The sequence below is a fragment of the Danio rerio genome, chromosome 13 (assembly GCF_052040795.2).
Source record: "Danio rerio strain M-AB ecotype USA chromosome 13, GRCz13ab, whole genome shotgun sequence".
Taxonomy (NCBI): Eukaryota; Metazoa; Chordata; class Actinopteri; order Cypriniformes; family Danionidae; genus Danio; species Danio rerio.
In genome coordinates, this window is record NC_141033.1 from 39151719 (window position 1) to 39164240 (window position 12522).

Sequence of the window (12522 nt, forward strand, 5' to 3'; positions counted from 1 at the left end):
CCACAAAAACAGAGAGCTCTGAAAATGCTGATATTTAGTTTTTCTGCAATAAATATTTTAATATGAATATAATTTCACAAGAACAGCCCTTTTTGAAAATATATCATTTATTTAGATAGATTAGGATGATCACGGCCTTTTCTATGCAGTGCATTTGCATAAATTATAATAAATTACAAGCATATATAAATTCAACAGAGAAAAGTAAAAGTTAAATAAACAGCGCTTTATGGTTTTCAGGAGAGTCTAACAGTACTGCGCTACAGAAATTGAAGAATCAAATGTAAAATAACATGGTCATCACTGTATAAATTATTTTTTCAGCTTTTTCGGCTTTTCAGCTCAAGGTTCACCTAACAGCATATATACTGGAGAGGTAAGGATAAAAAAATAGTAAAGGCCCCATCTGATTGATCAGATTTGAATTAACAACCCATGCATGTAGCACACAAATGCTTGACACTTAAAATTAATTGATTGCACTTCCCTGTGATATGGGTATTGTATACAGTCACCGGCCACTTTATTAGGTGCACCTGTCCAACTGCTTGTTAATTCTGAATTAACTCGCAAATTTCTAATCAGCCAATCAAATGGCAGAAACTCACTGCGATTAGGCATATAGACATGGTCAACACGATCTGCTGCAGTTTAAACCGAGCATCAGAATGGGGAAGAAAGGCGATTTAAGTGACTATGAACGTAGCATGGTTGTTGGTGCCAGACAGGCTAGTATTTCAGAAACTGCTGATCTACTGGGATTTTCACGCACAACCATCTCTAGGGTTTACAGAGGTCAGAAGAGAATGGCCAGACTGGTTTGAGTTGATAGAAAGGCAACAGTAATTCAAATAACAACTTGTTACAACCGAGGTATGCAGAAGAGCATCTCTAAATGCACAACATGTCCAACCTTGAGGGGGAGGGGCTACAGCAGCAGAACACCTCACCAGGTTTTTAGCTGTCAGCTAAAAACAGAAAACAGAGGCTACAATTCGCACATGCTCGCCAAAATTGGATAATAGAAGATTGGAAAAACGTTGCCTGGTCTGAGTCTTGATTTCTGCTGCGACATTCGGATGGTAGAGTTCACTGTACTCAAATGGCCTCCACAGTCACCAGATCTCAATCCAAGAGCACCTTTGGGATGTGGTGGAACAGGAGATTCACATCATGATGTGCAGCCGACAAATCTGCAGCAACTACGTGATGCTATCATGTCAATATGGACCAAAATCTGAGGAATATTTCCAGTTCTTTGTTGAATCTATGCCACGAAGGATTAAGGCAGTTCTGAAGACAAAAGAAGGGTTCTATCACAAAGGCATTCTATAAACTTCCAGCACATTGTTTTCTGCCATTCTCTGTATGTACAAACTGGTGGCGCTAGTCAATCTGCATCTGTAATGCTAGGCCTAAATATTTATAATTCTTACTTCATTTAATCATCCTCATCGGTTTCCAAACCTCTTTGTGTCTCATCTTTAAAGGTGGAAAAAAACACTTGAGGGTAAATTACCATTTTTGGTTGAACTGTCCCTTTTCCTGACCATATTATGATTTTAAACTACACATTACACTATTGATGCTGTTAACGCTACATCAGAAAGCAGAAGATCCCACCACCAAGTAACATGTCAAGACATTATCCAGCTGGTTTAAATTATTCCAAACCTAACATAGTCAAACAGAGAGAGTTTTTCAGAATGTTACTTTCAGTTAACACTAACAAATCTGCTTTCCATAGCCACTCACAACCGTAAGCCTCATTTCAATCACACAACACAAACTTTCCTCAGAGCACTTTGTCAACACTGAATAAACATGATGGAAGCGCTTCAGCTCTTCTTCTTCAGACGTTTTATTTCTGGTCTTTCAGGGGTCAGTTCCCTTGTGTTTTCTTACCCTCTGACTGACTTCAACAGGACTCTGACAGCTCAACAGGGCGTGTGGATTATGGCAGCTACAGCGATCTAATTTTAAGCTCTTTAAATCTATCAAATCTCCAATAACACACAACAATCACAGAGGCTTCAGACTGTGACCTATTTTGCGGTGTGTAAATTTGAATGGCGATTCTTCTCCGCATTCAACACAAATTGAATTATCATCTGAGTGAAACAGAGGAGATCAATCTAAACGCAACAGATGCTTGCGGATCTGCACTTTTAGGCCACAGCAAAAAAAGTGGTGGTAAAAATACCTGAAGCTGACAATTGACTACAAACCTCAAGGTCACAAATTTAGCATGGAAAGTTTCTCTCTTCAAAACACTCAACACACAAACATGCTCACTTAACTAGGCATGGGACAACAGGTTTCAAGGTTTACCGTTGTTTGGAAAAGTCAAGGTTTTAAAACAGCTAAAATGTTCTGTTATAGCGCATGTAAGGGTTGTAAGGGTTTTATGTGTTTTATACAGTTAATACAGGAAATTTTTACAGTATGTCTGATAATATATTTTCTTCTGGAGAAATTATGTCTTATTTGTTTTATTTCAGCAAGAATAAAAGCAGTTTTTAATTTTTTTAAACCATTTTAAGGTCAAAATTATTTGCCCCTTTAAGCTATATTTTTTCGATAGTCTACAGAACAAACCATCATTATACAATAACTTGCCTATTTACCATAACCTACCTAGTTAACCTAATTAACCTAGTTAAGCCTTTAAATGTCACTTTAAGCTGTATAGAAGTGTCTTGAAAAATATCTAGTAATATATTATTTACTGTCATCATGGCAAAGATAAAATAAATCAGATATTGGAAATGAGTTATTAAAACTATTATGTTTAGAAATGTGTTAAAAACATCTTCTCTCTGTTGAACAAAAATTGGGAAAAAAATAAACAGGAAGCTAATAATACAAGAGGGCTAGTAATTCTGACTTCAGCTGTATGTGTTGTAAAGACAGCAGTCAATGATTTGTGACATGTTCCCCAAAGACATGTTTACTGTTGCAAAATATAATAAATGTTTCCTAAAAAATATAAATATATTGTGTTCAATGGGGGAAATTTCTATTTGTTTATCCCAAACATTTTTATAAATAACCTATTTTAGAGCAGTAACCAAAATACATTGATACTGTGAAACCTTGATATTTTTATCCAAGGTTATCATACAATCAGAAATGTATACCAGCCCATGTCCAATCTGAGACTTGTTTGTGTTTGACCTGCTTCATCTCCTTATTGTCTATTTTGCTGTTGAGTTTCTTTTGGATGTTAAGTGTAGGCATGTGCCGGTATAAGCAGTGGTGGAAAGAGTACTGAAAATCATACTTAAGTAAAAGTACTATTATTTACCCAAAAATAAAGTGCAAGTAGAGTAAAAGAATCTGTTGTAAATATTACTCAAAGTATGATTTAAAAGTAGACCTTTCAAAAGTTCTCAAGGGTAGTGCGTATTAGGCTGTGAAAAGCTGATGCATTTACATCTAATTTGTGGATGTGTGCAAACATAACATTCTGTGGTCCATTTAGTTGGTGCCCAGCAGGTACACAACATCATAAGACATTAATATTAGGTTAGATTTAGGTTGTGATGTCAGGTGACCAAAATTCAATGTCAAGCCAGCGTCTAGGGATACATTATTTTGATGTCCAATAACGACGTCAAATGACGTTGATATTTGGTTGATTTTAGGTTGTGTTAGAAAGTGACCAAAATTCAACGTCTAGCCAACATCTAAACCAACATCACACTGATGTCAAATACTGACATTTATTCTTCAGTTATGGCAACCAAAATCCAACATCTGATAGAAGTCATAGTGGTAATCATCCACACAATGTGAAGCTGTAACATCATTAGACAATGATATTTGGTTGATTTTAGGTTGGACGTTGGACACAGACGTCGACCTGACATTGGGTTCTGACGTCAACCCTATTTTCATTTACAAACAAAATGCAACGTCCCTAAGACTTTGGGGTACAACGTCAATCTGACTTTATACTGACGTCTTGTGTCTGCTGGGTGTTCAAGGCCATTTTAGTCATCCCACAGTGAACATCAGTCATCTTCTCATCAGTGACACGCATCTAAACAGTCTCTGGGTTATTTTGGACATCTTCTTGGACACTTTAAATGCTTCCGAACAGTTTGCCGCAATTATAAATCACCTATGTCTTGAGGTAGTTCATGATGCTTTTTACCTTCTGTGTGTGATTTGATTGGACAGGAATCACATGACTAATTTTTCTAATCCCCATAGACAAGAAAAAAATTAAAGTAGTGACTGCAGGTTGAAGAGAAGTAGTGGAGTAAAAGTACAGATACAGCACATTTTTAAAACTACTTATTAAATTACAATTCCTGAGAAAATCTACTCAATTACAGTAGCTTGAGTATTTGTATTTGTTACTTTACACCACTGGGTATAAGCTTCTGATGGTATGATAACCTTGGATTCAAATATCACAGTATCACTGTATTGTGACTACTGCTCTAAAATAAGTTTTTTTTAAATGTCTGGGTAAAAAAAAATAAACAATTTTCCCCCATTGAACACAATATATTATACTTTAGGAAATATTTATAATATTTTGGAACAGTAAACAGGCTAAAACAAATCAAATAAATAATTGACTTCTGCACTATTCATTAGTTTCAAACACACAGATTTCTTTACAAGACATAAAAACATGTATATAAAATACATTACAAATACCTTAGGAAGCAGTTTTAAAACCTTGACTTTTCCAAACTGCGGTAAACCTTGAAAACATTTATCATCCCATGCCAACACTTAACCTCCAAAAGACACCCAACAGCAAAATTAACAATAAGGAGATCAAAGGAGGTCAAACACAAAGGTGAAAAGACCAAGTGTCAGATTTGTGTTTAATTTATTCATTCATTCATTCAGTTTCCTTTGGCTTAGTCCTTTTATTCATCAGGGGTCGCCACAGTGGAATTAACCACCAACTTATCCAGTACATATTTTACACTGCAAATGCCCTTCCAGCTGCAACCCAGTACTGGGAAACACATACACACTCATTCACACACATACACTACAGCTAATTTAGCTTATTCAATTCACCTATAGCACGTCTTTGGACTGTGGAGGAAACCGGAGCACCCACACCAACACCAACACGAGGAGAACATGCAAACCTGCCAATTTAGGAGCCCGGCGACGGGTTCCAACCCGATGCATTGCACAAGCTCTGTGATTGATTGGCTTGGTAGCTGTGCTGAGTGTGGGCGGTACAGAGTTGCGAGATCAATGGAGAGGGTGCTTACAAGTGTGGAGTCCTGTGAAGGAGGCTAAAGTATAAACCAGCGTTTTTTTTTCACCCACCCATCACCACCACCCTCCTACCCCACCACCACCACCCCCCACCCCTGTTATTTATATTTTTCCCCGGGCCTTTGTGCAATTGTTGTGCATTGGGCCCGAAATTGCTGGCTACATGCCTGTGTTTTTAGATTTATTTATATAATATTTATTTACATTTTGAATACAATTTTATATTTAAATTTCATTTTTTAAATCTGTTCATTCTTTTATATTTCAGTTTAAATTACAGCATTAAATTTAGAGATTTTTATATTTTATTTTATTTCAATCACACTGAAAAAATTATATAGTTAGAAGCCCTTTACTGTTCACAAAAGAAATTAGCAGGTTAAACTGAATTTAGACATTTTTTTTACCTTTATATCTTAATAAACATCTTTATTTATCTACACAATCTCAGATTTAAACACATCTTTGAACGTGCATTTCTAACCACGTTAATGACTGTTAAATATTCACAAAAAATAAATAGACAAAACCTCCTTGACTGCCTTTATTATAATATATTCACAATTCTGTAACAGCCAAAAATAAGACTAATTTCATTTTAGGGCACGCCCACCTCATCAGGCCCAGCCAATCAGACAGCATATCCAAAGGCCACGCCCAAATCAGTGGAAGCCCAGAGGGGAAAATCCTCAGATTGAAGCCAAGATGAACAGCTGCTGTCGCTCATTAATTAGCTCATTAAAAACTAAAGTTAATGTCATCTTTATGACAGAGATGTACGAGCGTGTCTCACCAAGATAAGATGATGTCGTTTCTCTCAGATTCTACTCTCTGCTTTAATGAAAAGCACGAAACAGGTCTTTAAATTAACACATAATTAAGTGCAGGAATTATGCGGTCAGATGTCGTGCTCTTCACACACATACAGTGAGCAGACAAAGGGGCCTGGGGGAATACGTGTCTGTGGTACAGTGGTGAATCTTTTATTATGATCAAGAATTCATAAGGCACATCTCCTTCTTGCTTTATTCTCCATCCGTCTCTACATTTACTCCACTTCAGGGCTGGGTTTCAAAGGGATGGTTCACACTAAAATAAAAAAACTTTTTTTTTTTTCTCACAATTCTGTGGTACTTTCTGTTCAGTTAACTTAAAGAGTTTGCTAGGAATGTTTCTTTTGTGCCATATATTGGGGTTGCACAATATATCGCTTCAGCATCGATATCGAAATGTGTACATTCGCAATAGTCATATCGCAGCATCTGCAATAAAGAGTTTGCTTATAATTGTTGAACGGCAATGAAGAATGTATAGTATTTACATTTTACATTACATTTGATTTTTTAATAATGGGGTAGGACAAAATAGTGATATATATGAGGAGGTGCTTTTCGTAACTCTGGATCAAACATATATCAATGTTGCAATTCTAAGAAATATATATATATATATATAAGGGTTGTCGCGATACCATTAACTAATCTTACCATACTACACCAGCTGAAGTATCACAATACCAAATAGTATTGCAATACTGTAATTCATGACTCAAATTATAAAGAAAATTGTCAGAAATACTATGTTTTACATGTTATAAAAGGCCTACAAAAATGTTATTCATAATTCCCTTATTATTGAAAAAAGTATTTGCATGTCACTTCACTTAAAACTTATTTGTTCTTTTTGTTTATTTAACTTACCAACAAAAAATATATTAACATAAAGATACAAATTACACCAAAATAAATGTATTACAAAAGGAGCATTTTTACAACTAAGTTAGGCTATTTGAAGTGGTCAAAAACTGTTTCAATGCTTCCTGTTGCTATTTTGGGTTTATCTATTGCTTTTTTTTCAGTCTCATCAGGTAACAATCCAAAGTAATTCAAAATTTCACTTTGGGTGTTGCTCTTTTTAAGAGATTGTTGCGGTTGTTATAGCTACTAAACCATATTGACAGAAACAGAAATTAACCGATTCAGGTGTGCGTTTGAAAAGTCAGAAAACATCAGAAAACGTAAAAAAGGGCTCCACAGACTATCAGAATAAAATGGTCTATTGATGCACAAATGTGTGAGCATTTTAGAGACTTTTCCACATGCAACATTATGTATTAAAGATAGACACTTAATGACGATACTACCATTTACAAACTACAGTGGCACCGCCAATATTTTTAAGCCCTAGTATCGCGATACTACAGGTAAACCATGCAATCCTAAAATATATTAATAAAAAATAAATAAATCTTACAACTTTCTGATGCATTTTCTCTCTTCATTTACAAATTTCATGATATATTCAGATGGTTTTCTTGTGATATAAATCTCTGATATCGAAATCTATCATTATGGGGGCATTGTCACAATGTAGGATTTTGTAATATTGTGCAGCCCTAGCTTACAGTGCATTCGGAAAGTATTGATAGCGCTTCACTTTTTCCACATTTTTATGTTACAGCCTTATTTCAAAATGGATTAAATTCATTTATTTCCTCATTCTACACACAAATTCACAAATTCTACACACAATACCCCATAATGACAATGTGAAAAAAGATTTTTTTTTTTTTTGTTGCAAATTTATTAAACATAAAAAACTGAAAAAACACATGACCATCAGTATTCACAGCCTTTGCTCAATACTTTGTTGATGCACCTTTAGCATCAATTACAGCCTCTAGTCTTTTTGAATATGATGCCACAAGCTTGGCACACCTGTCTTTGGGAATTTTTGCCCATTCCTCTTTGCAGTACCTCTCAAGCTCTATCAGGTTTGGTGGGAACCAACAGTGTACAGCCATATTCAGATCTCTCTAGAGATGTTCAATAGGATTTAGGTCTGGGCTCTGGTTGTGCCACTCAAGGACATTCACAGAGTTGTTGTTAAGCCACTCCATTGATATTCTGGCGGTGTGGTATTAGCCTGGTGATGAGCGGTGCCTGGTTTTCTCCAAACTTAATGACTGGCATTCACTCCAAAGAGTTTAATTGTAGTGTCATCAGACCAGGGAATTTGGTTTCTTATGGTTTGAGAGACTTTCAGATGCCTTTTGGCACATTCCAGGCGGGGAGAGGCTTCCGTCTGGCCACTCTGCCATAGAGGCCTTATTGGTGGATTGCTGCATAGATGGTTGTCCTTCTGTAAGGTTCTCCTCTCTCCACAGAAGAACGCTGGAGCTCAGACAGAATAACCATTGTGTTATTGATCACCTGCCTGACTAAGGTCCTTCTCCACCGATCATTCAGCTTAGATGGCCGGCTAGTTTTTGGAAGAGTCCTGGTGGTTCCAAACATCTTCTACCTACGAATGATGGAGGCCACTGTGCTCATTGAAACTTTTAGAGCAGCATCATTTTCCTGTAACCTTTTCCAGCCTTACGTCTTGAGACAATCCTGTCTCTGAGATCTACAGACAATTCCTTTGTCTTCATGCTTGGTTTGTGCTTTGACATGCACTGTCAATCGTGGGACTTTATATAGACAGGTGTATGGCTTTTAAAATCATGTCCAATCAACTGAATTTACCACAGGTGAACTCCAATTAAGCTGCTGAAACATCTCAAGAATGATCAGTGGAAATAGAATGTACCTGAGCTCAATTTAGAGCTTCACAGCAAAGGCTGCGAATACATGTACATGGGATTTTTAGGTTTTTTATTTTTAATAAATTTGCAACAATTTCAAACTCTTTTTTCACATTGTTATTATGGGAGATTTGAGGAAATAGATGACTTAATTCCATTTTGGAATAAGGCTGTTACATAAAGAAATGTCCAAAAAGTAAAGTGCTATGAATACTTTCCGGATGCAGTTGCAGCTTCTATTACATATACATTTATACCAGGCTCTTTTATTTAAAGTGACCTACATTGCATTGAAAATACACATTTCTTTATTTTCCTTGGGAATTGAACTCACAACCATGCTGTTGCTACAACACACACCTTTGTATAGCACAAAAAACACAATATTTTATAGCAAATATTAAATCATGCTGCTACTGATCTTGGAAGTGAATTCAATGCAATATTTTTAGCAAATATTTTTCCATTTTAAAGGCATCAAGCTCTGAAATGCATAATAAATGTAACACAAATTTCACACACTAAATTTCAAATTGATAGCATGTTATTATGAGAACAAAAAAAAAAACACAATGAACAAAGCATTGAAGCTTGATCTTCGTAAACGACATCAAGTGATTCATTACAAAGACATGACTCAAACGAATGAGTCAGTGAAAAAACAACTTTCATTTTCAATTGTTTCTTACATCTGAGCGTGGCTTTAAAAGGCTTGAAATCTTTTCTAAGGCCCTGCTTTCTGTAATCTTTTGAAGCTTGAAAATGCTTTACGATCTTTATAGTTTCTCCTGTAGGTGATGAGGGTGAGTAAATAATGACAGCAATTTCTTTTATGAGTAAACAGTCTGTTTAAAGTCATTTGTGGACACCACCCATTGATCATCAGAACTATTACTGTATGTGGGACAGAAACAAAAACAACCTGCATGCTGGAACATATACGGTGCAAGACAAGCCCATTTTATCAGTCGCTCCTGTGTTTTGATCCAGTTTGAGTGTGGAAAGAAAGAAAGAAAGAAAGAAAGAAAGAAAGAAAGAAAGAAAGAAAGAAAGAAAGAAAGAAAGAAAGAAAGAAAGAAAGAGGCCAATTTGATGACAGATGACAGTAATCACACTGCCCTTTCAAATTATGAAAATTTACTGTTATTTTGCTTGTCTTCTAGCCATCCAAAATGAAGGTGAATTTTGTCCTTCGTTAGGATTTAGTCTTAAATCATCATTCTTGATTATTCAAAAAAATTACAAATTTAAACAAACAGCTACCAGCACTTTAAAGGGCCATGATGCGAGGATGAACTACTGGAAGAGTGCAGTTTTATTGGAACATTAAGTACCGCAAGCCGTATGGTAGAAAAAACACTCTGCATTTCTCAGTAACCTAGAAGCACTCGGTAGGTAGCGTCAGAAAGCCGTGTCTGAACAGACTATCCTGTCACAAAATGTGAAAATCCTACACAATGCTAATAGTTTAAGGTGTTTACATGTTTATGTAACGGAGGCCAGCTAGTGAGTGCTGTGCAGGTAAACCTCACTTCTCTGACCTCTAAAGGTGCTCTAGTGACTAACACTAATGAAAAGAGCTGGGTTATTGTGCGCGACACCGGCCCGTGTTGATGACAGCTCGACCCTCCGGGCAAACCGATTCACAACAAACCGCGCGTGCCACCTTCACCCCGGCGCGGCGCGCGAGTGGAACACTGACGTCACAATGGCCAAAGAGTTTGTTTGTGTTCGAAGACAGAATAGAAGTGTCAGCGCCTCGGGGTCGCGCCAATCATAAGGTGAATAAAATGACGAATAACAACAGTCATAATAACTAATAACAACAATATCAAGCACCATTAGACTAGTGGTGATGCCATATCGCATTTGAAAACGGCAAATGACAGAAACGTTTCCAAATCAGTAGAACATTACTGGACCTGTGCCACCTTGATCCGATGCTGACATCAGTCCGATCAAACGCGCTCGATCAGTGCACCATAACGATAGTCTAACAAGTTCACACACCCTTTCTCTGTCTGTGACACACACCACTCCCTGTCGCCCGTGCACCTGCGCAACAGCCCACCTGTGCGTCCGATCACACACGACTCTCACCTGGGGATGCAGTTCGGAGAGGAGCCGTCAATCTCCCAAGTGGCGAACAGGTTCATTGGCACCGGTCTGTTGAGCGCCCCGCTCCCGGGGAAGCTTAACCGGCCACTTCTCTCCGCCATGCTCGCTGCTGGTGTCCCGTTCACCTCAGCCCGACACAGTGCGAAAACTTGTCTCTCTCTCTCTTTCTCTCTGGAAGCGCTGGGTCTAAATCCTGCCCCGCTCACACGGCTGTTAATCCGCTGCTCCACGGACACGGGCTACCGTTTACGGGTGGCGCGCTGACTCGCGAGCGGTGTCGGCGTGCAGCTTCATGCCGCTGTGTTTCGGGATTTCCACACCGCGCACCGAGTAACTGCAGCAGCCACTCGCCGCAGGAAGTCACGTGACTGGCGCATCTGCGCTCTCGCACATTCGGGATGGCCAGTGCATAACGGGACAGAAGTGAAAGTAGCTACTTGGTGCTGTTTATAAAACCCCCAGTCACGTCATACTGCTAGGGTGCAGTTAGTGGATCTTAATCTTTTTGACTTCATTGTACTATATATTGTTAAGGCATCCGGTCCTTTTGACTCAATCATATATTTTAGAGCAGTTGAAATCTAGAAAGACAGGCATTTATTCGGTTACAATTGACCAAATAACAAGAACTATCATTATTTTAATGGTTTTAAAAGATCATTTAATTACTAGTAATTAGTGGACCCCGCAGTCCCCTGGTGGAGAACCACTGAGCTAAAGTCTATTATGATGTAGTCCTTGCGAGACCTGAGCATTTAAAGAAAAGCATGCAATAAAATAACACTTTTCATGTTGCCCAAGATTAAAACACCTAATACAAGTTAATAAAACTTCTGATAACATGTATTAGTGTACTGTATATTCATTCAGTCATTTTTCTTTGGCTTAGTCATTTTATTCATCAAGGGTCACCACAGCGGAATGAACTTGCAACTTATGCAGCATATATTTTACACAGTGGATACCCTTCCAGCTGCAACCCAGTACTGGGAAACATCCATACACTCTCATTTACACACATACACAATACGGCCAATTTAGTTTGTTCAATTCACCTACAGCGCATGTCTGAACATCATACTAATTAAAATGAAATAAATAAATATGCACATAAAATGGAAACTGACCAACACTAGCTGCACTCTAAACATCCAAATAATTTTCACGCAACACAAATGTTATAACAGCAGCATTTTATCATGACTATTTGATCAACATATTTCACCAACATAACATATTTGTCATCAGATTCTAATTCAGGTATTGGGAACCTTTTTTCAGCAAAGAGCCATTTCTGATTTTTAAGCAAATTATTATTTTTTAAAGAACCATTGGGGTTTATATTATATCCTTTCTTCATTTATTTCCCTGCACAACTCAATAAAGAAATTACAATTTACAGAATGTTTCCCTTCCGTCGTCACCACTCATGAATGTTGTTTGAATTTACCTGCACGAGGTGACCTTAAAAATGTAAGTTGCTGGGCCTTTATTGGTGTCATGATTAAAGTTAATCCACAGCACCGCTTTAACTGTTAACTGAGTTCTTATTAATTATG

General features: G+C 37.4%; 1 protein-coding gene across 8 annotated transcripts in view; it reads right to left on the reverse strand.

Moving 5' to 3' along the window:
- Positions 1-11284, reverse strand: part of pacs2 (phosphofurin acidic cluster sorting protein 2) — an 80514-nt gene extending 69230 nt beyond the window's left edge. For 7 of the 8 annotated variants that reach the window (XM_087278616.1, XM_087278613.1, XM_087278615.1 and 4 more), the window contains exon 1: positions 10946-11284. In XM_087278616.1, coding sequence (XP_087134742.1) covers positions 10946-11064 — 119 coding nt within the window. In that variant the 5' untranslated portion in view covers positions 11065-11284. The remainder of the gene's footprint in view (positions 1-10945) is intronic. The other variant, NM_001122751.1, reaches the window with a different exon arrangement.
- Positions 11285-12522: the final 1238 nt, after the last annotated feature.